This window comes from Erigeron canadensis, chromosome 2 (genome assembly GCF_010389155.1).
Source record: "Erigeron canadensis isolate Cc75 chromosome 2, C_canadensis_v1, whole genome shotgun sequence".
In the NCBI taxonomy this organism is placed as follows: Eukaryota; Viridiplantae; Streptophyta; class Magnoliopsida; order Asterales; family Asteraceae; genus Erigeron; species Erigeron canadensis.
In genome coordinates this window covers 31,815,563-31,839,255 of record NC_057762.1, presented here as the reverse complement: position 1 = coordinate 31,839,255, position 23,693 = coordinate 31,815,563, and the positions used below count along the sequence as shown (strand labels likewise).

The 23,693-nt window shown below is 34.7% G+C and overlaps 3 protein-coding genes across 3 annotated transcripts; 2 read left to right on the top strand and 1 right to left on the bottom strand.

Moving 5' to 3' along the window:
- Positions 1-3,082: 3,082 nt before the first annotated feature.
- On the bottom strand, positions 3,083-5,669 carry LOC122588824. Its single transcript, XM_043761035.1, has 4 exons — positions 5,153-5,669; positions 3,979-4,031; positions 3,571-3,732; positions 3,083-3,414 (listed from the first exon to the last, which is right to left on the bottom strand). Exons 1-4 carry the CDS (start codon positions 5,594-5,596, stop codon positions 3,186-3,188), a joined length of 888 nt encoding a protein of 295 aa, XP_043616970.1. The 5' UTR covers positions 5,597-5,669; the 3' UTR covers positions 3,083-3,185.
- An 865-nt stretch (positions 5,670-6,534) lies between these two features.
- Positions 6,535-6,987, top strand: LOC122588084. The gene has a single exon (XM_043760226.1). It carries the CDS (start codon positions 6,535-6,537, stop codon positions 6,985-6,987), a length of 453 nt encoding a protein of 150 aa, XP_043616161.1.
- A 9,003-nt stretch (positions 6,988-15,990) lies between these two features.
- Positions 15,991-23,435, top strand: LOC122588906. The gene is made up of 8 exons (XM_043761125.1): positions 15,991-16,194; positions 16,599-17,488; positions 18,400-19,597; positions 20,487-20,766; positions 21,021-21,128; positions 21,535-21,813; positions 22,632-22,775; positions 22,969-23,435. The coding sequence occupies exons 2-8, from the start codon at positions 16,612-16,614 to the stop codon at positions 23,155-23,157; spliced, it is 3,075 nt and encodes a 1,024-aa protein (XP_043617060.1). The 5' UTR covers positions 15,991-16,194; positions 16,599-16,611; the 3' UTR covers positions 23,158-23,435.
- The last annotated feature ends 258 nt before the right edge of the window (positions 23,436-23,693 follow it).

Sequence of the window (23,693 nt, the reverse complement as noted above, 5' to 3'; positions counted from 1 at the left end):
TCTTTAAAGTGTCTTTAACATGTCCATATATATACTACTTGTCTTATCGTGTCTTAACAGGTCCGGGCCTGTTAAGACGCGACAACTTATCGTGTCTTAACAGGTCCGGACCTGTTAAGTCATTAATATAACATATATACTTTTAATTATATATATTTTGGAGGCTCTAAGCGAAACTAATTTTGGGGGCCTTTTATAAAGTCATTAACTAAATTTTTTTTAGTCTTTATGCAAAGTAAAACCGAAAAAAAAAATAAAAACAAAAACAAAAATAGTTTATTAAAATGCATGTACATACACTTGAAAACTATTTACATTATATATATATATATATAATTACAAATATATAAGTATATTAATTTAATTAATTTAACTAAAAAGCAGTAATAAAGAAAGAAATTTAATATCACCATTCGAAGGAGAAAAAAAAACACAAATAAAGATTAGTTTAACAAGAAATTAAATGCTGGACACTTGGACTGTTGTTACTAGCATACATAAACTTGGTGATTGGTAGCGTTGGATTTAAGACTAGTATGTTTTCTGTGAGATACTCATATATACAATGGTGTAGTAGTTTTACCCAGGGTCAAATATGGATGTAAATTTGGGGGCCTTTTAAAATTGGTGGCCTTAAACTTTCGCCTAACCCAATAACCTTATTGAGCCGGCTATGTACGCACTTGTAAAAATTATGCTAAGCTAGTGACATGTGCGATGGTAAGCTAGCTAGTGACAAATGGCAAGCGCGATGGTTTTTGCCCATCATGAATTCAACGAGCTCACCAAACTTTTGTAAAAGGGAAAAGTATTTGTGTGTGATAACTTGTGACCGGCTACTATTATATGAAAGAAACTTTAGTCGGGTTCATTGTATGTAAGTAACCTGCTAAAACTGAATGAATCGTGTAAGAAATCGACGTGGCACCACCAGACATCTGATACATGGCCCAATGAGAGACCTCCACATCAGCTTGTTTACACGATTCATTCAGTTTTAGCAGGTTACTTACATACAATGAACCCGACTAAAGTTTCTTTCATACAATAGTAGCTGGTCACAAGTTACATACACACACATATATTTTTCCCTTTGTAAAAATATGAAAGAAACAGAACACGTTACATAATCAGTAACAAAAGAAGGCGGGCAGGGCCGGGCCAGGCTAGGCCAGGTTTGCTCGATAAAGAACAAAACAATTTGTTTGTCTCGATGGGTTAATAACCCTTGACGAGGATCAATTAGACAAATGGAACCACTCTATTGGAATTGAACAAAAACTTAAACTTACAAAAAGAGCTGGTCTCGTTTGACTGTATAAAAAAGGGAGCGGCCTCAAGCCCTGAACGTTAAAGCAAAAAAGGAAAATACTAATTTGTTTACACATAAGATAATGATGGTTCAGCCACTTCACAACTAATAAATTAAAAGACACTAAAACGTATATAAAGGAATGTAGGATGTTCACGTAGACCCCGAATAAAAGGAAGAATGAATAAATATATACACGTTACAATTCAGTTGTTTAGAAAGCGATGGTTCCTCTTAAAGCAAAAGAAAAAGACAAGTTTAAAGCAAAAAATAATCGAAACGAAAGCCAAAGACGACTTCATGAAGAATTTGAAAGGATATATATGTTGAAATAAACATGATTCGATTCGAGTGATAAAACATCCCCAATCGTTCCTGTAAGAGCATAAAGCATAATTGTTATTGATTTCGGGTTCTCATAACAAGATGATTGAGTAATAATGGGATGAATTCGGCTGATGTTATGCTCGAATTAGATGAGGAAGACACACGAAAATTAGTGAGGGATTAGAGTCTCATTCACCTTAACTTAGGGTTTATGACTCTCTATTTATAATGAGAGTATTTACACATTCAACCCCTTTGGTGTTTAATGTGTGTAACATTAGTCCTCATAGTTCCAATCATCTAATGGGAACCCTATACTACGTCTCTAAAAGTAAATAAGCCCATTATATATTTACTAGACATAGGGATTTCAGTTATCGTCAATTATCATATCAGGAATGATACATGATCAGTGACGGTCACACTAACGTGGTTCTAACAGTATATATATATATATAACATTATATATTTACTAGACATAGGGATTTCAGTTATCGTCAATTATCATATCAAGAATGATACATGATCAGTGACGGTCACACTAACGTGGTTCCAACACTATATATATATATATAGGGGAAAGATAATTTGAGACCAACTAAAAAAAGTCCAAAAAAGGACCATTGATTTTCGTAAGTTACACACCACCATCATGATCTACTACGACTTTCCAGCGACGGGCCCACAGAAAAATAATGTGTAAGTTAACTTACACATGTATAAGTTACACATGATTTTCTGGTGGGCCCGTCGCCGAAAAGTCTTAGGCGCGTTTGGTTCACAGAATATTTTTGCAAGGAATGAAATCTTGCAACGGAATTAGATTCCGAATGAATGAATTTGATGGAATATTTTTTGTTTTTTTAAAATTCAAGAGAATGAAGTAATGAAATTCCATCCAATAACCCCATGGATTGGAGATTCCATAATTTAATTGAATGTTTACATTCCAATGGAATGAAATTCCATCATCTTTTGACAACCAAACGTACCACGGAATGGAATTCAATTCCAATTCCATCATATTCCATCAGAATCTGTGAACCAAACGCGCCTTTAGTGTTTTTACAAAAAAGTCTTATATATCGTAGTAGATGATGATGGGGTACAAAAATCAATGGTCCTAGTTGGTCTTAAAATAAGAAGTGGTCTCAAAATATCTCACCCATATATATATATATATATATATACTTCATTCACGTTTGTTCTAACTCCTAACCACTTCTCATCAACGAAAAGTTTATTAGTTAAATAAATTTAATAAATTTACGATAAAGGCAGTTGATTAGGGTCAAATTCTATCCCCGAAATCGAACGAATTAACTATCAACTTATCATGCGCACAAACGAGTCCTAGTTAACCACAATGACATTATGGTGACAAATTATACCTCTCAATTTTTGTGAAGTGGAAATTAAGCAGTTCCATAAAGACTACCAATATAGTAAGGTTAATTATGCTATTAACTATGTACTTCCAATATAATAGCACAAACGTTGATGTCTTGAATCCCAAATTAGACATTCTGTTTTTGGATTCAATTCATTATTCTCTTGATATGCTACATTGTTTGATCATAAGTATTCTACGTTTTCTCCCAATCCAACTTGTTGTCCATACAGGATCCCCCGACACAATGCTGTATCCGGCATTTGTGTACAACTTTCTGGCACCCATATCGTCTTCATAAGCTCGCAACACAAGATACTTGTAGCCCCAAAGACGAGCCAGCATTTCACATGCCTTGAGCAACACACTGGCAACTTTTTTCCGCCTATATGTTCATCAATGGCAATGTTTGTTAAATGATTATGTATGCATTATATCGATGTATATTGTGTTTTGATATCAAATTAACTTAACAGTGTTGGCATACTAGTATAGTTATAGTTATTGTAGAAAACATTTTACATGAATATATTTGGTATACCTGAAATCACGTAAGACAGCTATGCCTGATACGTAAAGATATTCATCTGCCCCCGATAAGTGCACAAGAACAGATTGGTCCCTGAAAACCGTAACGTCCACAACTCCTACCATTTGTTGATTTTCTTCACTGTCACTTGCTTCCGCCACCAAACAAGCATATCTGAAATCAACATTGATTAAAGTTGACAAAATTTATTCGTTGATAATTAGAATAAGAACTCTGTCTTGAGTTATTTTTTGGTCTTAAGTAGGTTACATGTAACAATAAAACGTCTTAATAAAAAATGGCTAATACTTTGATAGTTTATTTTATAAAATGACACAAAGGCTGATCAGTGATTAATTTCTTGTAAGAATGAGGGATCATAAACAGATGATGCAAAGGTAAGCGTAAAAAACCACTCACCTATCAGGTGGTGAATTTTTTAGTCTGTAAAGAAGTCCTGAAAGCACCTCTGCCTGTAAGGTACAAATTATCATCTGAATAAGTTGTTTATTTTTGTTTGGAACCCAAAAAAAAAAAAAAAAAGAAGTTATCTCCAACCGTTATCTCACTTTTATTTCTATAAAAACCGACTTTAATGCTGGTCCTCCAATGGTTTAGCACTGAAGGACGGGGCTAAAGCCCTTCAACGTCGGTTTTAAAACCGACGTTGTAGATGGTATTATATTTGATATCCTGTATTTTTGAGCTGTAGCTCTTGTGGTATATAATTACCAATTGGTCTTATAAGTTATAGGTTCAAGTCCCATGATTGACACTTTGCAAACACTTGTAAAATTTATTGTGTGAATTTGTTTTTGAGCTGTCTTAAAATAAAAAATAAAATGTCTTATACACTTGGTTCTGTTTGGGGCTTTCTGGGCCAAACACAGGAATTTATTCAGTTTGGTTAAATAGTATGTGAGGCTTTTAGACTAAACCAAAAATGAATTCCACTTATATGAGAACTATAAACTATAGCTTAAAAGCTCTAGTTGTATAGTGTTTAAGGCTATGATAAGCAATCGACCTATAAGTCAACAATGGTTGATGATTTAGCGTCAACTTTGCGGTTTGTTAGTCATAATTCTATAGTAACAACTACCTTATTTGGTTGGAGATTAAACAACCAATTAACATTATTTAAATGCTTCAATGCTAGCATTATTACCTAAGCCCAACCTAGAGTCTGGTACGTGGGGAAGTAAAATTGATCCTTGTACGACAGGCCAGGACGAAGCAGTAATTGTGACATTTCAGCTTAAGAAGCATTTTATTTTTGACAAATTCATATCAGTTATCTATGTTTTACTTGTTTAGACATTTGAGCCGGACTATACCATACCAACATAACCATAATTGACCTATGTAGAAGTGACTATTACCAACTGCTATATACTATATAGTGATAAGGAGTCATGTATTTTCTCAAGAGAGCTCTCGGGTTCAAATCCTATCCTAGACATATATCGTGGGGAAGGCCGGAAATGGCCAGAACCAAAACCCGGTAATTGAGGCGCTACATTTGAGTAAAAAAAATTGGCTTGATAGACCCAAAACTGGAAAAACTAGTGATCAGTGATTACAAGGGTGTTACCTGAAAGAACTTAAAGAAATAATCATTGAAGAAAATGACAGGCTCATAAAAAGCCTCTGCTTGAATATTAGCCACATTTCTCATTTCATCATCCTTTTCTTCCATTCTCCTAACTTGCCATCCATACTCTTGAGCTAAATTACCAAACTGCCCCTTATCATCTTCATACTTACCATCCCACCCACCACCACCATCACCACCACCACCTCCACTACCATCATCAACCACTAACTCTTGTAGTTGTTGACCAGATGATGAGACTGAAGAACAATGACAATGCTGTTGACTTTTGTTGACTTTTTTCACAAACAAGAATCTTGGATGTTGTTTTGTGGATAGAAAAAGATTGAAACTTTGAGATGGGGTTGATTTGTAACTCCATGGAAGTTGTGGGCATAGCTCCATTGATATGGTTATGGAGTTTAAACGGTGCAAAATGGCCATTTGATTTGGATTTGTTTTTGTTCAATATTTGAGAAACTTCTTTTCTTTTTATGTATTTTAGCCTTTAGTCCTTTACCACATGTTATAATTATTGTGCACCATATTTATTACTTCTTCTCATAAAATAATAGTATGACATTGATACTTACTAAAATGTACTACTGTAGCTAAAAAATTTGATAATGGTATTCAATTAGATGCATAAAAAATGTGATATCATTCTTTCCTGTCCATTGCCTAATAGCCTGGGGGTGGGGTGGGGTGGGGTGGGGTGGGGTGGGGTGGGATGGGAGGGTAATATACCCTTTGTTAATAAATGGAGAGAGAAGCACATGGGAGCGTCTACAAGTGGGCCCAGGAACAAAAAAAGAGCCGTTGGCTCTGTTTTTTTATTTTAACAAACTCCTTTCCTTTATTTTACATCTATATATATATACATACATCTACCAATTTAACTTCAAAAACTCAAACAAAAACATATATCTATTCAAACCCAAAAACCTTTTCACCTAAAAATGTCTTCAAGTTCTTCCGATGAACTTATCATCCCACCTCCGTTTCCCCAATTATCTACCGGTAGTACGTTTGATTTTTTTCAAAACGCGATCAACGAAATAGAAGAACTTGAAAACTCGGGAAGCTCTCGTGAAAGCCGAACCTATATCGATCGCGAGAAAGAAGCCGCACATAGCAATCTCATGCGCGACTACTTCGGCGAAAACCCAAAGTTTGGGGAGCGTTGGTTTCGTCATCGCTACCGTATGAGCCAACGTTTGTTTTTGAAGATTGTCGCCGACATTGAAGCTACTTTCCCGTATTTTTGAGATGGAGTAGACGCGAGGGGAAGAAAGAGTTTCTCGCCGATTCAAAAATGCACGTCGGCAATTAAACTACTTTCAACGGGTGAACCGGCGGACAACTATGATGATTATCTATGTATGGCCGAAAGAACAAGCCGGGAAACTCTCGAGTATATTTGTGACGCGGTTATTCATTTGTACAAGCGGGAGTATTTGCGCAAACCGACATCCCACGACGTCGCCTTGCTGTACAATGCGCATGAGGCGCGACACCATTTGCCCGGTATGCTCGGTAGCCTTGATTGTACGCATGTTGTATGGAGGAATTGTCCTAGGGGCTTGAAAGGGCAATACACGCGAGGGGATCACAAAGTGCCGACTATCATGATTGAAGCTGTTGCGTCACAAGATTTATGGATTTGGCATTCGTTTTTTGGTCCTCCCGGATCAAACAACAACATTAGTGTGTTGAATCGGTCGCCATTGTATGATACTACTAGAAATGGAACGACTCCGTACACGTCATTCACTTTACGCGGCCGCTTGTACAGACGTGGGTATTTGCTTACTGATGGAATATATCCTAAGTAGTCTACGTTTGTAAAAGCGTATCCGCATCCAGTTGATCCAAAGGAAGTGAAATTCAAGCGAGTGCAGGAGGGGGCGAGAAAAGATGTAGAACGGGCTTTTGGGGTGCTTAAGGGAAAATGGAAGATTTTGGAACGTCCAATCCGGATTATGGATAAGGAGAAGATAGGAAAGTCGTCGACACATGTTGTATATTGCATAACATGATCATAAAAGACGACGGAAGGGTTATCTCACCGGTTCATATAATGGATCCACCGGTGCCTGCAGCTTACGATCCTAGAGTTCTACGGGAGTTACATGACAAAAATGTCCATCATCGTCTTCGGTATGATTTAACGGAGCATGTATCGACGGTGGATTTGACATACCTCGATGACCCAACAGCTCAACCACCACCGATCGAAGATTTGATTTAGTATTATGTAGTTTATTTAGTTTTAAAAAAAAATATTGCATCGTATTTTTCTTTTACTAGTTTATGTAATGTTATGTTTTTTAAATATTAAATAAAATATTAGGTATTATTGTTAAATTGTTTAAGTTAAAAAAAAAAGGAAAAAGAAAAAAAAAATAAATTTGGGAGGGTTGAGAATTTATCGGCCGCTAGTAAAAAGGGTTCGGAGGGTTGGAAGGTTAAATTGAGTTGTAAGGATTTTATTGGTGGAATTTGGGAGGGTTGATAAATTCCCCCATATCCACTCCGCCCCCCCTAATGGCATTTTAGTAGTAGAATAATGTTTAGTGAACATAAGGTCATAGGTTCAAAACTTACATAGGGAGTTTTCTCATATTTATTGAGTTTCCTCCTAAATTGGTGTAGTGACATTATTGCTTAGTTGGGATATGATCGGGTAATACCCTAGTGACACGATGATACTCCAGTGGTCCGTCAATGATCCAAATTTATCGTTTAAAAAAAAATTAAATCATTCTTTCCAATTAACATCATAAATGAGGGAGAACCCACTAACCCTATGAAATTTTAATTGATTGCCCAATCACAAATAAACATGTGACAAATTTTTTGTTTTTTAAACCACTAATATAAATAACATATATACATATACTAAATAAAATAATAGATCAGTCCAACGGGTCAGAAGCACTTCCGGTTTTACCCAAGGTTTTGAGTTAGATCCTTAGGAATGACAAAATCTTGGGGTTTTCCCTCTGAATACTTATAACGGCTCATGGTCAACATCTCGTTGTCTAGATAACGTGCAAGGCTTCAACATTATACGGTGAGATTTTCTCGATGTCGTATATCGACTGAATGTTCGAAAAAAAAAATACAACAATAGATAGATTTATCGTCCAAGGTCTTCTTAAATTAGTTCATTTTCTCAAACAATTGTCGATGGCCATTACGAGACAACTTTTACTGTAGTAATTAGTAGTATAATTTCATAGTTTGAAGTACAATTATATATTGCGTAGGTAAAATAAAAATAATAAAAAGCCTTGGCGGCCTTTATTTCGATATGTAATTATGTAGAACTTTAATATACCCTAATATTGTTTTTATTACGTACAAAAAAAATTATATTTTGTAGCAAGTAATAGATTTTGTCATAATGTCTATATAACCGACAAGTATACATGATATATTTATACAACAAAGGACTAAACACAATGGGCGAAATGTTAAAAGACCAGATAACTTATAGGTTTTTGTAGACATAATCTTGAGTTCTTTTCCCTCTGGTTGAAGTAGAATATTGTTAACATGATTATTGATTATTTGATTAATCATTGTTTTCAAGATTCGTGGCTATATATGTACACAAAATATTTTCTCTATACGCAAAAAGATACAGTCATCATATTATGCATACCGTATGTATCATGTACAAGTAGCTAGATGATGTGTGATTTTTATGTGGATGCAATACTGAAAGTCTACAAATGGTGCACATGAATGAAAACGTGTTACTGTGTTAGGCTGGCTTTTGCTTGCTCGTTAGGCATGTGCTTATAGGCAGAGAGTCTTCATGACTTTTCGTCTGTCAAGTCAGTATCACATTACTCAGGACTCTCACTGTTTAAAAGGACAACTTTTTCAGAACTTTTTCGCCACATCATCAATTCTTTTAACATTTTTTATAACTATATATTTTTAACCAACATATTTATTTAACATTAAAACACACAACATTAATTTGAAAAAACAAATTAAAATTATAAAAATACACAACATTTAATTAAAAAAAGTTACAACAAAATTAAAAAACATAACGATTATTCATAACGACAATTTATTTTAAAACAAAACAACAACAACGTGATAACATAAGAATTACTCGTTGCTCTTTGAATTGAGAAGAGGGAGATGTGGTTTGAATTGAGAAGAGGACGTGGTTCGGATCGTTTAAAAAAAAAAAAGAGGTTGGCTTCAGTTGGTTTAAAGAAGAAGGAGATATAGACGTTATTTTTGTATTGAGAAGAAAACATCTTTTTTATTATTATTATTTTAGTTCAAGTGACCATTGCTGGACCCCACTAGAGAGCGTCTCTCAGCTTCTTCTGGTGGACTATCATACAAGACGCACAAAAGTGGACGATCACTGCTAATAGAAGTCCTGCGTCCTAATGCATGGAGACGCTCGCTCGAGACTCTTATAAGCACCGGCCTTATATGCCAAGCTGCCACACTAAAATGAACCCTATTTGGTATGCCTGTTTATTTTTCTCTTTTTTTTATTCATTTTTTATGGATAGACAATACAAATATTCAAACACTTACATATTATCCATTATCATGGAACTTGAATACATATACCATTAAGATCAAGATTCAAAGATATTTTATGTTAATTTCTTGTATATTACTCGTAAATATTATGATTATTATACTCCACCATAAATTTTATCCATTAAATAATCATAAGTGATCTTTTTATGTTATAAGCAATAGATTTACGGTATATTTAAAGTTAACGACTAATGGTGTATGAGTCAATGACAATGAGTGTATCAAGGTTTTTGCTTAAAAATTAAAATTTAGACATCCTACTACTTGCAGGCCATAGACCATCAAGTCACCAACAATGTGTCTATGTATCTGTAGATCATAAATAGACCAATATATTGGCCCAAATATCATAGTGAAACTCACTGACTGAAGGTACTTCCGTACTTATGACTTATGAGGCTCAAAGCGCCAATGACGTCATATACATCATCCATAGATCAATGTTAATACATGGAAAGTGATATCCTCACAACAAAAATTAGCTATCCACAACATATGTATATATTCTACTGCACAGTGTATAACTGTGTAAAGCAATGATTGTTGTAGATGGCTAATTTTTGTTGTGGGGATATCACTATACATACTAGATTGGTGCTCGCGCAACACAGCGGCGGTAACGGTGGCAGTGATAATGTGGTTATTAACGTAAAAGTAATTTCATTACGGTCGGAGATGTAATGAATTGTTACGGTGGGATATGAAAGGCTGGAGCCTGGAGGAGAGAGACGAATTTTGAATTAGAGTTTTTGCTATGTGTTTTTACATGAGGGATAGATAGAAATTGAATTTTTTTAAGGCATTTTAGAAACAGTCTATAAAACGAAAAAAAAAAATGTATTAAGATGAATGGTAATTGTGTCATTTCAGATTCTTAAAATTAAAAAGGGGAAAGAGTAATTTATTTTATAAAAGAGTATAGATATAAATATAGATATAGATTTTGTGTGATTGTAGTATACTAGTATTCCTATTATATGATATGATGTATTATTGTAATATGTATTCTTATAATAAAATATTTTGAAAAATAAGTTAAAACTTCAAAATAATATCATATAGACGCATATCCCCTGCATTTCATCTATGAATGCAAAAGCTTTTAATTGTTTGGAGAAATGTATAAGCATTAGAGTATGATATATCTTCATTTCATGATTTATGTTTTTAGACTTTTAGTGATTTACCAACCATCTTTGAAACCAATATTTCTATCCTATTGGAAAGTACAATTGTGTATATCCCACATATGCTATATGTGGAATTCGGTAAAGTTATGTATTTTATGCAGTAGATGTACGGTGTGAGTTGAAAAAATATTAAAAGTTAAAGATATTTTGTATTTTTAAAGATAGTAAGTTGAAAAAAAAAGTAGTTTGCTTCATAAAGGTAACGAGCATAGTGCCCGCACGTTGCAGCGGCTAGAAAGTGATGACAATATAAAAGGGAGGCGGTGGTGGAGAGCGAGGTAGGCGGTGGAGAAGGAGAGCAACGACGGAAGAAGGTGATAGAAAGTCGATGAGAGTGTGTAATGATTAGAGAGAATGGGGAAAAAAGGGCATATAAGGGTATCATGTTTAAGTATGAGTATTTTGGGAAGAAAAAAAACGTTGAATTTAAGAAATTCAATACTCTTTATAAGGGAGTATAGATAATAATAAAGATTAATATCAAGATGTGTTTTTAAGTTATTTGCTCGAAAAGAAAGGATATTGTAAATTGTTTTTTCTCTAAAATGAAAACAATATTACGAGTACATGTAAATAAATTACAGGATAAAAAATGCTTCACAAATATAGATCAAATTTAACCAATAGAGTAACTTAAAAGCTTGAAGGGGGTTAAGGGCCACATCTTTAGTCATATTTAATTGACTGGTCTTGTATGTCATCATCACTTTACAATGATGTAAATTATGCAGCATATATAGTTATACGTGATACATATGTGTTTTTTTCTAAGAATTTCTTATAGAAGCTAACTTATGTGCATATTAAAATTAGAAGTTATAAGATAGCAAACACACTATTATGAAATTCGAGTTATTTTGTTTTGCATATCAAGATGACCATACGTTTGTTCTTAAGTAATTTGGAGTTAGAGCTTGGTTTGGATTAAAATTACAGCTAAAGTTGGGTGTAGAGTTTGAAGTTGAGACTCATTTTTTCAAGTTTTATTTTTATTTACCATAGCCAAACATAACTATTTATAAATGTGGATTTTATTTAGAGAGTTTATAGCTTTAGGCCCTCAAAAACTTGTTTATAGTTGTTTTTTTTTTGTCAAACACAACTTAAGTTGAAACTTTGTACCATACTCTTATAATTGCATGTAGGTGGAAGTTTTTTGTTTTTTTTAAGTCTTTTAAATTGAAGTTTGAATCGAAGTTCTAAAACTAAAATCCACAACTTTTAGTGAGAAAAGATGATTAAGTTAACGATGTCTAATGACCGTCGTTTTTAAATGTAGTCATTGGTGGTCTAAAAGATCATATATGGTCTAATACAATCTTCATATTTTACTTCCTTTATCCTTATAGATATTTTTGACCGTTTGAGTTATGTGAGAAGTATGAATCTTTGACTAAGCCTCATGCAACCATGACATACTGCGATGACTATTGCTAAACCATTTATGCACATATCATTAGATGATCAACTATGTCACTTTGGAAGTTATTAAGAGGGATCCTTATGGGCTTTTCGATACTTTTGTCACTATGCAACATAGGCACACCCTTGTTGGTTTTCAATTTTGATGGAAAGAGGCGAGAGAAGAAAAACGTATGTGATTCCCCAACTAATGACAATCATTTGATTTTCTTTTTTGTTTTATTTATATACTAGTGCTCAAATGGATGGGTAGTTAATAATTATGACATAAAAAGTATATTACTAATATCACAACTTAATGAATACGAAAGCTAAATAAAAACATATGAAAATTAACTCCATATAAATATTGATTCCAGTTTACCCTTTTTTTCAACTTTAGTTAAATAAAAAAAGAAACAAAAAATGTAGAGTATATAATTTGAAAATTACATATCAATTCATCTACAAAGACCATCTCGAACGTTTTGATTTTCATTGGGTTGTTCCACTCCGAAACAATCTATACATTCATAGCACGGAATCGTAGATGATGGTTAACATGTGTTAACTTAAGATTTTCAAGATGAACTAATGTATATACTAAAAGACAACTGACCTAATAGCTTACTAACCAATTATAAGGTTCGATTCATAAAATTAGAATTTACTTAGTCATAATTCTTAATTAAAATAAAAACTAGCTAATAAACCCGGGTTCAACCCGGGCCGCTTAATTAAAAAGTTAAAACGAACAAATATATAGACTTATGTATGTGATTTAGGAGAGTTTTATGTATGTCTGGTTCAACCCTATTTGCTTCTTTGATTTGCTGGGAGGGGGTTTAGGGGAGTTCTTACACATACCGCTCGTAATTGTTGGATTCCTGTTTGGTTGTATGCACATGGACATGTTTAATAGGTTTAAATGCCCTTTTTACTATGTATTGTCCATTTTGCGCTAAAGTGTGTAATGTGGTGTCTGCTATTCTTCTCTAATTGTAATGTAGTCAGACGATATTCGACCGACATGTATGTTTACTAAAATTTTTACACTCTCTATCTTTTGCCTCTTTTTGGCCAGAAATCCTTTTGGAAGCAACCTCTGTACCTTCATGTAGGGGTAAGGTTGTCTACATTCTACCTCCCCCAAACTCGGTTTTTGCCGGATTGGGTATTGTTGTTGTTGTATGTAATTTGTTGTCAATATATTACAAGTATATTGTTTGATATGGAGATAGCAATACACTTATAAAGATAAAAATTAATATATAAACTGGTTAGGGTGATGAAAAAGTAACTAACATAAATCAATGGTAGATATAAAATTAAAATTAAAAAACTTAAGAAAAAGAATTTGTAGAAAATAAAGAGTTTAAAGAGTTTTTGAAAATAAAGAAAAACAATTATGACATCATAAATTTTTAGAAAATAGCTTAACAAAAAATGTTAACATGCTACATAAGAAAAAAAGTTCTAGAAATAATTCTCTTTTATTAATATAAAAGATTCATTTGATAAATGGTTCGATAATAATATATGTATATATATATATATATTGAAAAATATAAAAATGGTAGAAATCCTCTCAAGTTTGGGATGATCTCTACCTTTAGATTAAAATCAATAATTAAGATTTAAAAACAATACTGTAATTGAATCTTGACCATTAATTTTTTTTTTGAAAATTGACTTTTATTCACAAAGGATACCACCCATCAAATCGATGAGTGGCAATACAATATGTACATCCCACTACTACATACAAATATTGAAATCATTTCAGTCTTGCCAACTAATGTTACATTTCCTCGATCTATTTTTATACCAAAGAAAACTCGTAGTCTTGATATCTAGGAAGACATTTTCAACGTTTCGTTTCCCACCATTGAATCTTATGTCGTTTCTTGCACGCCAAAGACATCAACGGGTAGTGAATCTTATGTCGTTTCAGCTTGGAAAAGGTCCTTGATCGATAAGAAAAGTAAAGGGTTTACCTTGCACCAGTTGTTGACTTTAAACCAAATTATCGCAGCCATTTCGCATGAGCAGAATATATGTTCCACAGTTTCCTCCAGGCCACCATTGCATAACACACACTCCACATTCTCAAGTACAACCTTCCTGTACTTAAGGGCCTCCATTGTAGCTATGCGATCCAAACAAACTCTCCACATAAATATATTGCAATCCTTTGTGACCCATTTGGACCACTTGACAACGAATTGATCATTAGTTCTTAGATGACTTCTAAGAAAAGCTTTTGCTCCTTTAACAGTAAATACATTATCTTTCCCGTCCACCCATAGCCATTTATCTGGAGATCCATTAATGGTGTAACCAACCAACAAACTCGAAAGATTCTGCAAATCTTGTTGTTCCTCAAACAAAGACGGTTCCTTTTTCCATCTACATAAGCTGCCAAATTTGCCATCGTCCTTGCAAAACCGATCCATAACATAACATTTCTTTTCCTTTTCAAGTTTGAATAGCCGAGGGAATTTGTCTTTTAAGGGTTCGTCACAGGCCCAGATATCGATCCAAAATCTTATCTTTGATCCACATCCAACAACACCTTTAAAACAACTATTGAAACCAACCCCTGCCACCTTGACCTTGTTGATGTTACACACTAAAGATTTCCATACCCCGATAGTTGAGCGATTGAGTGGTAGAGGTTCCCAACACCTTTTAGTATTGTGAATTGCATCAATAACCTTCTTCCAAAAAGCATTATCGTCATTCCGATATCTCTGTATCCATTTTGAAAGTAGAGCCAGATTCGACTCTTTTAGTTTAGATAAACCAAGACCACCCGAATTGATTGGAGAAGCCACCCGATCCCACGCCACCCAATGGATTTTTCGCACCTCCTCCGTCCCTCCCCACAAAAATCTTCTAATAATCACTTCCAAACCCGTTACCACTTTCTTTGGAACTTTGAATAAAGAAAAGTAGTAGGTCGGCAGACTTTCCAAAACGGATTTAATGAGGGTGACTCTTCCTGCAAAAGAAACACAATTCGCCTTCCACAGGGCGAGCCTAGATTCAAAGATGTCAAAAATGAAATCCCAACTCACAATCTTATTCATGTTTCCTCCAATTCTAATTCCCAAGTGAGTAAAAGGTAGGGCACCTCCCCGACATTTAACAATCTCGGCCACTCCATTTACTTCCACCTCATCGACCCCCACCCCATATAAGTTTGATTTAAAAAAATTGATGCTTAAACCCGAGCAAATATGAAAAACTCTTAAAAGGCGGGTCACCATTTTAATATTGATAACCGACCAGTCGCCAACAAAAGTCACATCATCCGCGTATAACAAATGAGAAACAACGATGCCTTGATTAGGAAGACTGATGCCACAGATTGCACCCGCCTCCCTAGTAGACCGCGTCAAACAAGCTAGATCTTCCATAACAATCAGAAAAAGAAAAGACGATATAGGGTCACCTTGACGCATACCTTTCTGGCATTGAAATTCAAATCTCGACCATTAATGATCAATAATCTTTTAAGTTTACCCGATACAGGAAGTCCCCAACCAAAAAAAATGATGCTAGCTAGTTCGTACCCCTTTTGAAAGGTAAGTATACCAGTGTGGGGCTTAAATGCTTAATCATGGGATAGGGCACAAACCGAAACAATCAATTGGAGGGAAAAAACCCGAAGATGCCGGCATTAAATAAAACAAATCAACTTACTCATCTGTCATCTCCCTCCTTTCCAGTGACACTTTACACTTCCAATAAAAACAAACAAAAAACTTCAAATCTATAATTAAATAGAAAATTACTATCATATATTCATTCTTGAAGTTCTAAACAAAAGAAGATCTGCAAACACTCACACTTACTTCGGTATATTTCTTTAATTTGTTTTACATTTTCTTTTAATTTCACTTTTTTTTTCTTATTTAATTCTATCTGTATATACATTTTATATTACTGTATAATAAATAATAAATATATAATATAATAAAATTTAAAAGTTGTAAAATTCACCAGAAATAAGAAATTGCATCTAACGAGGCTACAATGTCGCCTTTTCAATTGTGATTTATATATACATCTATATATATATATGTATATGTGTGTGTGTATGTTAAAATTAAGAGGTGAAAATGTGAAAGTTGTATCTGAGTTTGAACAGGTTATAACTAAGTAGAGTAATAAAGTTGGAGTTTATTTTATTTTATTTTTAAATAAAAAAATAGTGTTTTTGAATGTAATGTTAGGGTTTTTGTGTTTTTGGTGTGTTGTAGGAGTTAAGAAGATATGGGAGAGTCGAGTAATTCGGCTAAGGGTATACTAGACTTTTTAAAGAGTAATAAGTTTGGGAAAACCGAGGCTGCGATGAGAAGTGAGACGGGTAACCGCGGGGATGATTTAAACGGGTCTTTGAAAGGTTTTAAACTTGAAGACGTTATGAGGAAGAGTTCTCATGGTGTAAAAGAGGAGTTTGTTGTGAAGGAAATGGAAAACAGGAATGCGCCGGATAGTAAATGGAAAAATATCGTGGAAGAGAAATGTGGAGTTAGTGAGACGATTGGGACGAGGGATAAGAATTATAAGTCATTGAGTAATTCTGACGAGGCTGTGCTTGAGTTGTATACGAGGAAGTTTAATTCTGATAATGGGTCGGGTGATCTTTACCCGCATGATTCTGATGTTACAACAGCTGATGTGAAAGAGTATGAGGTTTATTCTAAATCAAAGACTGATATCAGTAGAGTTAATCTGAAAGTGGGAGTTGAAAAAGATTCTGTTGTTGATAGAAAGCCGTCACTGATTGGGGCTGGAAGTGCAAATAAAGATTCTATTGGAAATGCATCAACCACCTATGATACGAAATATGGTATTAGAGAAAAAGAAGGCCAAATGAGAAAGCCTGACAACTCTGCAACAACTCAGGGAAATACTGAATTGAAATCTTTTGGTGGTTTAGGTTTACCTTTCACTTCAATAAAACAGAAGGAAGAGTTACCCAGGTTGCCACCGGTTAAAACCAATTTAGAGGTTAAACCATCAAGTATAATTTGGGAGGAGAAACATCAACGTGATGAATCTGGTTCAAAGACCCTTAATGCTGACAGTTCTTATCATATAAGATCATTTCTGCATGTTCCCATCGGCCAAGAAATAAGCTCTTCAGGTGCAGTCGTATTTACATCTATTTATTTCATCTTTAACTTTTATGAAGACATTTAACTTGGTTAGCCTTATATGTAGTTGCTGTCACTAGTATTTACTCACACAAGCAATATGACTTTCTTGTTTCTTGTATGCCATCAAGTTCTCATAATTCATGAATTAAGGTGATTTATAAAAGAATGTCGCCCAAAAGATTGTCTTCTCATTCTCATTGATACAATATATAGAATATCATTTTACAATTATCTAGTTACTGCCATCGTTTAATACATTATAACATATCTAATATCTATCTATATGTGTGTGTGTATATATATATCATCTAATATACCCCTCAGGCTAAGGAAGAGGTAGCCGAATAGAAAATCATGAAAAATAAGTCTTGGTAGTCCTTCACTCCTTTGGTGAAGATATCTGCCAAATGCCAGTTTATAACGTAAAGCCATAAAGGGACATGAAGAACACTAAGAAGACCCTGTTGAACCTTCTCTCGAACAAAATGAATATCGATCTCAATGTGTTAAGTGTGTTGGTGTTGAATTGAGTTATCAGACATGTAGATGACGCTGATGTTATCACAATAAACAATTGATGTTTGCTTAGGAGGATGACCGAGCTCGAGTATAGGTCTAAAAGTGAGTATAGGTCTAAAAGTGTTCTCGAAACAAAGTGTGTAGGTTTATTTTTGTAGCTTGTTCAGAGTTCATCATCTAAATACATGCATTATGTTTGCAAAATCCAAGTGATGACAAATAATAAGTTTTAATACGGGGCAAGAAAATAATCTGACTTGTGTTTTAGCTTAAATTGTTTGATAGAAGCATGCTAAATATTTACCTTTTGTGTCCTTTTCTATGCTATGCATTTAATATAACCAGGGATGTTCTTACCATTTACTCCTTGATGATTTAGGTAGAAAAAGGCATGCAGGAGGCAACTGGTTCTCTGTAAGTCAAGGCATTACTGAGGACACTTCTGATTCAATATCTGGTTTAGCAGTAATTGGTGATGGGTTGAGTGAATCTCTTGATTACCTGAATGACTATTGGGACTCTGATGAATATGACGATGATGACGATGTTGGCTACATGAGACAACCTATTGAAGACGAGACCTGGTTTTTGGCTCATGAAGTTGACTACCCGAGTGACAATGAAAAGAAAACAGCCCATGAAAATAGTCGAGATCCACAAGGAAGATTTCCTGAAAAGAATGAGGATGATAATCAATCGTTTGCAGATGAGGACTCGTACTTATATGGGGGCCAATTTTTTCATTCAAAAAATGTAGATCCAGTCAGTCACTCAGATGATATGATTGCACAGTATGATGGACAGCTGTTGGATGAAGAGGAGTTGTGTCTGATGCGAGTAGAGTCTGTATGGAAGGGGTTTGTCACACAAAAAGATAAGCTCATTATGTTAAGTGAAGGCCAGATATCGGATAAGACTGGTACGCCGCATCTGGATGATGTTTGTGTAGATGAAGATCAACATGCTTCAGTTCGATCAATAGGTGTTGGGATCAACAGTGACGTGACAGATTTTGGCAGTGAGGTTCAAGAGAGTTTGGTTGGAGGTAGTAGCGAGGGGGAGTTGGAGTATTTTCGTGATAATGATGTTGGTATGCTATCACATGATTCTAAGACGAAATATGTTGATCAAGATATGAAAGACAAAAGGAGAAAAGCCACAACTACAGGTATATTGACAAAAAATGTGAGTGAGAGTGGATTTTTGTTCCCACCTCCTAGAGATGGTCAGCCGTTAAGTGGTCCAAATAAACCTTACAATGTTATTGACATTGAGGAAAGTGATGATCGGTTACATACTTTCAAAAGTAGTAGTTCATCACCTGTCAAAACCTCAAGGGATGAAGATGATGCGGAAGCTGTTGGCTCGGCAAGTTCCAGTCCCTCCAGTCTCACAAGTTATGGATATACTGAAAGGGCCCATCAAGAGGACCAGAAGGTTCGTGGTTTAAGAGAAGAACCAGGGGCCTCACTGGAGGATGAAGAAGCTGCTGCTGTCCAAGAGCAAGTGAACCAGATAAAGGCCCAGGAGGAGGAATATGAAATCTTCGAACTTAAAATTGTGCACAGAACAAACAGGTATGTCTTTTGTTGCATCTCAATTGTGACTGAATCTGTGATGTTATTAATTCTATGCGGATTATACATCCATCTTGTATCTATGATTTGTTAGTCATATAGTCAAGACTTTTTGGATCATATAATAGGATCGAAAATGTAGCCTTAAAAGTTTCTTTAAGTGAAAACCACTACCCGCAAACATTATCAGCAAGGTGGACCAAATTGACTGGTCTGTCTATTGCACATGACTCTATTTTCATGGTGTCACAAATATATATGATTTAACTAGATATAAAACTAAAATGTGGATATAGATAAAAGAGATCAATCGATCATATGCTTCATACTGAAATGATTGATGTGTGACTTGAATATTTCAATATAATACTAAGGTATGTAGGAAATATAACCTTATCTAGAGCTGTCATTATTATGATTCAAGAAAATATGGGATAATACCCTCATTGTCTTGGTGTTCTCGTTATGGAGAAGGTGGTGAAGCTCGCAGATAAGGGTGCCCATTTTGCAGTCTGGACAAGAAACTTAATGAAGAAACCACAATGTATATGAAAAATTTTTTGAAGTTGATTTTTTGGCATGAACTTATGTTTGGATCTGAAACCAAATTTTGTTTTGCACTTTTGCCCTTTTGGTTTGATGTTTAGAATTTGAGGATTTCAAACCGAATGGAAGCATAACACCAAGCATTATATGTACACACATTATTATTTTGTTTGATAACCCCACCACTCTATAGTGAACTTGAAACAAATTTTCTAAATAGCTGCATGTTGAAACTGAATAATGGGCCGGACTTTAAAAGTTAAAACCCTTTTATTTTTACTATTACATGCTAAATTGGTTAGCTTTAATTACTACATATTTAGTTAATTAATGTGTGTCTCAGAACTGGCTTCGAGGAGGACAAGAATTTCAATGTTGTTTTAAATTCTGTCATAGCCGGGCGTTATCACGTTACCGAGTATCTTGGGTCTGCTGCATTCAGTAAAGCTATTCAAGCACATGACCTTCACACTGGCATGGATGTGTGTGTGAAAATCATTAAAAATAACAAAGACTTTTTTGATCAGAGTCTTGACGAGATAAAGCTTCTAAAATACATCAACAAGCATGATCCTGGTGACAAGTATCATCTTCTCAGACTATATGATTACTTTTACTACCGGGTAAACGATTCTTAGCTGTAACTTGTTACTTTTTTTGGTTAGCTATGCCTATATTTGTTTCGAGTATGCCGTGACTTTCTATTAGTTACAATTATGTCACAATTCTGTATGTTATGTTTCATACATTAAAATGGTTATTATTTTCGACTATAAACAGGGTCCGCATTAATGTGTTTCTTGCTTTGCATTCAGAACATGTTTGCTTTGCTTGTGTGTTGACTTGCATATAATATTGCCTCTGTTTATACTTTCAGGAGCATTTGTTGATTGTTTGTGAACTGCTCAAGGCAAACTTATACGAATTTCATAAGTTCAATCGAGAATCTGGAGGGGAGGTTTATTTTACAATGCCAAGATTGCAGGTTTGCTTACCCTATTTATCAAAGGTGGTAAAATGGGTGGGCTGGATAATTGGTCAAAACAGGTGGACTTTTGTACTGGTCGAAATGGGTTGGGTCGCACAACAACGCATCTTTTAAGATACATAGATAGCATGCCAAATATTATTATAAAAGTGTATTATTACAAATATAATTCTTATCTTTTTTCTTAAGTGATTTAGATGTTTGCATGCAGTAAATCATACACCTGGGTGACTTTCAGTTTGTTTTGATTGTTTTTTGTCTTGTTTGAACCCATAGAGATGAAACAAAACCAAGACCGATTCATCATAACTACATTTGCTAAATTGTCACATCTAATATTTCACTGGCTCTCATAGGAGAAGAAATAAGTAAAGCATTTACATCTGTCTATTCATTTATGCAGTCAATAGCGATCCAGTGCTTAGAGGCACTTCAGTTTTTGCATGGACTTGGGTTGATACATTGTGATCTGAAGCCTGAGAATATATTAGTTAAGAGCTACAGTAGATGTGAAGTGAAGGTCATTGATCTTGGAAGTAGCTGTTTTGAAACAGATAATCTTTGCTCTTATGTTCAGTCTAGGTCATATCGGGCACCAGAAGTTATTTTGGGGCTTCCATATAATGGAAAGATCGATATTTGGTCCCTTGGCTGCATCTTGGCTGAGCTTTGTACTGGAAATGTAAGTATTTATATCACAGGAACATAAGATCCTGATTTTACCAATTTGCTTTGCGCGCGCATTTATGTGTTGGTTTGGTATACTGACCTTTTATAGATAATACACAATCCAAATAAGTAAATGGGTTGAAGTCCCCCTCCCCCCAAACCCGTGCACCCACCTCTAGTTTTGGTTCATAGTAGCTAGTTACTTGGTAACAAGTCACTAGATGTAAATCTTTTGAAAGGGGACTGGTTCAGAAATGTTTTTTGTTGACTTTTTTTCTAAACTGTGTAACTAATAGTGTGTTTCTTAAATATGATTGAAAAAACATTTATTTCAAAAATGTGATTAACTCCAGCTTAGTATCGTGTGAATGGCAGTTCTCATAACCTAAAAGTGACCTGAATTGATTTTTGTCATTTTCCTTCTTTTTGATTTAAAAAGTCCGAAATTACCTGCTTTTTAACAAGCCTCTTAGTTCTTACAAGACCGTCTATGAAACTGTTTCCAACGTGTTACCTTATAATTATTATTTATATTATTGGTTCAGAGCTTCAGGCACCTGAAGTTGTAACCGAAGAATCTATTTGTAAATCTTAGCATCTTATAAGGCTGGACGGAGTGCATAGGCAGGAGACCGGTACCGGTTTGAACACCATTCCGACCCTCTGGTACCAGTAGGGTGGGGAGCGACTTGGGGATAGTGGTGCCGGTTTCGCCGCCTATCTATCCGATCGTTATGCAATAAAAAATATTTTTCTGTGATGTGTTTTATGTTACAACAAACATTTACGATGAATATACCGAAAACTGAAATGAGGTTTCTTGAGCTGTAGGTTCTTTTCCAGAATGATACCCCAGCTACTTTACTTGCTCGAGTAATTGGAATTATTAGTCCAATTGGCCAAGAAATGCTTGCTAAAGGACGGGATACATATAAATACTTCTCCAAAAACAACATGCTTTATGAGCGCAACCAGGTATGGTATAGTTTTTTATTTTCTTTCTTTTTACATGGTCTCTTTCGCTATGAGTTCAAAAGTCAAGTTTCCTTTTCTTGTGCATTTGAAGTATTACATTTGTTTTAATGAGGTATGATGGCATGGATGAGTGCATACGGATTAGGGCATACCTTTATTTATCGGAAATTGATGCATTTTTTCCTTTCTTCAGGAGACAAACAGATTAGAGTACTTGATTCCCAAGAAGACATCCTTAAGGCATCGTCTACCAATGGATGACCAAGGGTTCCTAGACTTTGTCTCTCATCTACTTAAAGTCAATCCCAAAAAACGCCCTTCAGCCGCAGATGCTTTGAAACACCCATGGTTATCATACCCTTATGAACCGATTTCATCTTAAAACAACCAAAGGCTCTGTTATGATGGACATGCACCCTTACATGGTTGGGTTTGCATGTACTTGAAGATGTGGAAAGAATTTGACTGAAATCGCTAACGGGGTTTATGGTCTCCAATGGTAGTAGTTTGTACATATCATCATGCTACTAATACCATGAGGGTCATTTTGGTAGTAATTAGTTAAGTAGCAATCTAATCAAATTTTGGGTTGGTTTTGATGTAATGATTCATGTAAAACCAAAATGAAATGGTATTTGCTGAGATCATTCTCTTATTCAAGCTGTCTTGAGCTTTTGGTTAGTAACTTTTAATTGTATTTAGCGCACTCGACATGGTGTGTTGTATTACACTTACACATCATTAGGTAATTACAATCCAAGTCGAGTTAAATATCATGAATTTTAGGTTTACCTCGAATAATTTTTAAAATAAGCTTTTCAACTCGAACTTAAAACAAAATTTCAACTTTCTATCTCTTTCTTAATAAAATGTATTTTCTAATTAATCCAATCCAATATGTTATGAATAAAAAAGTCT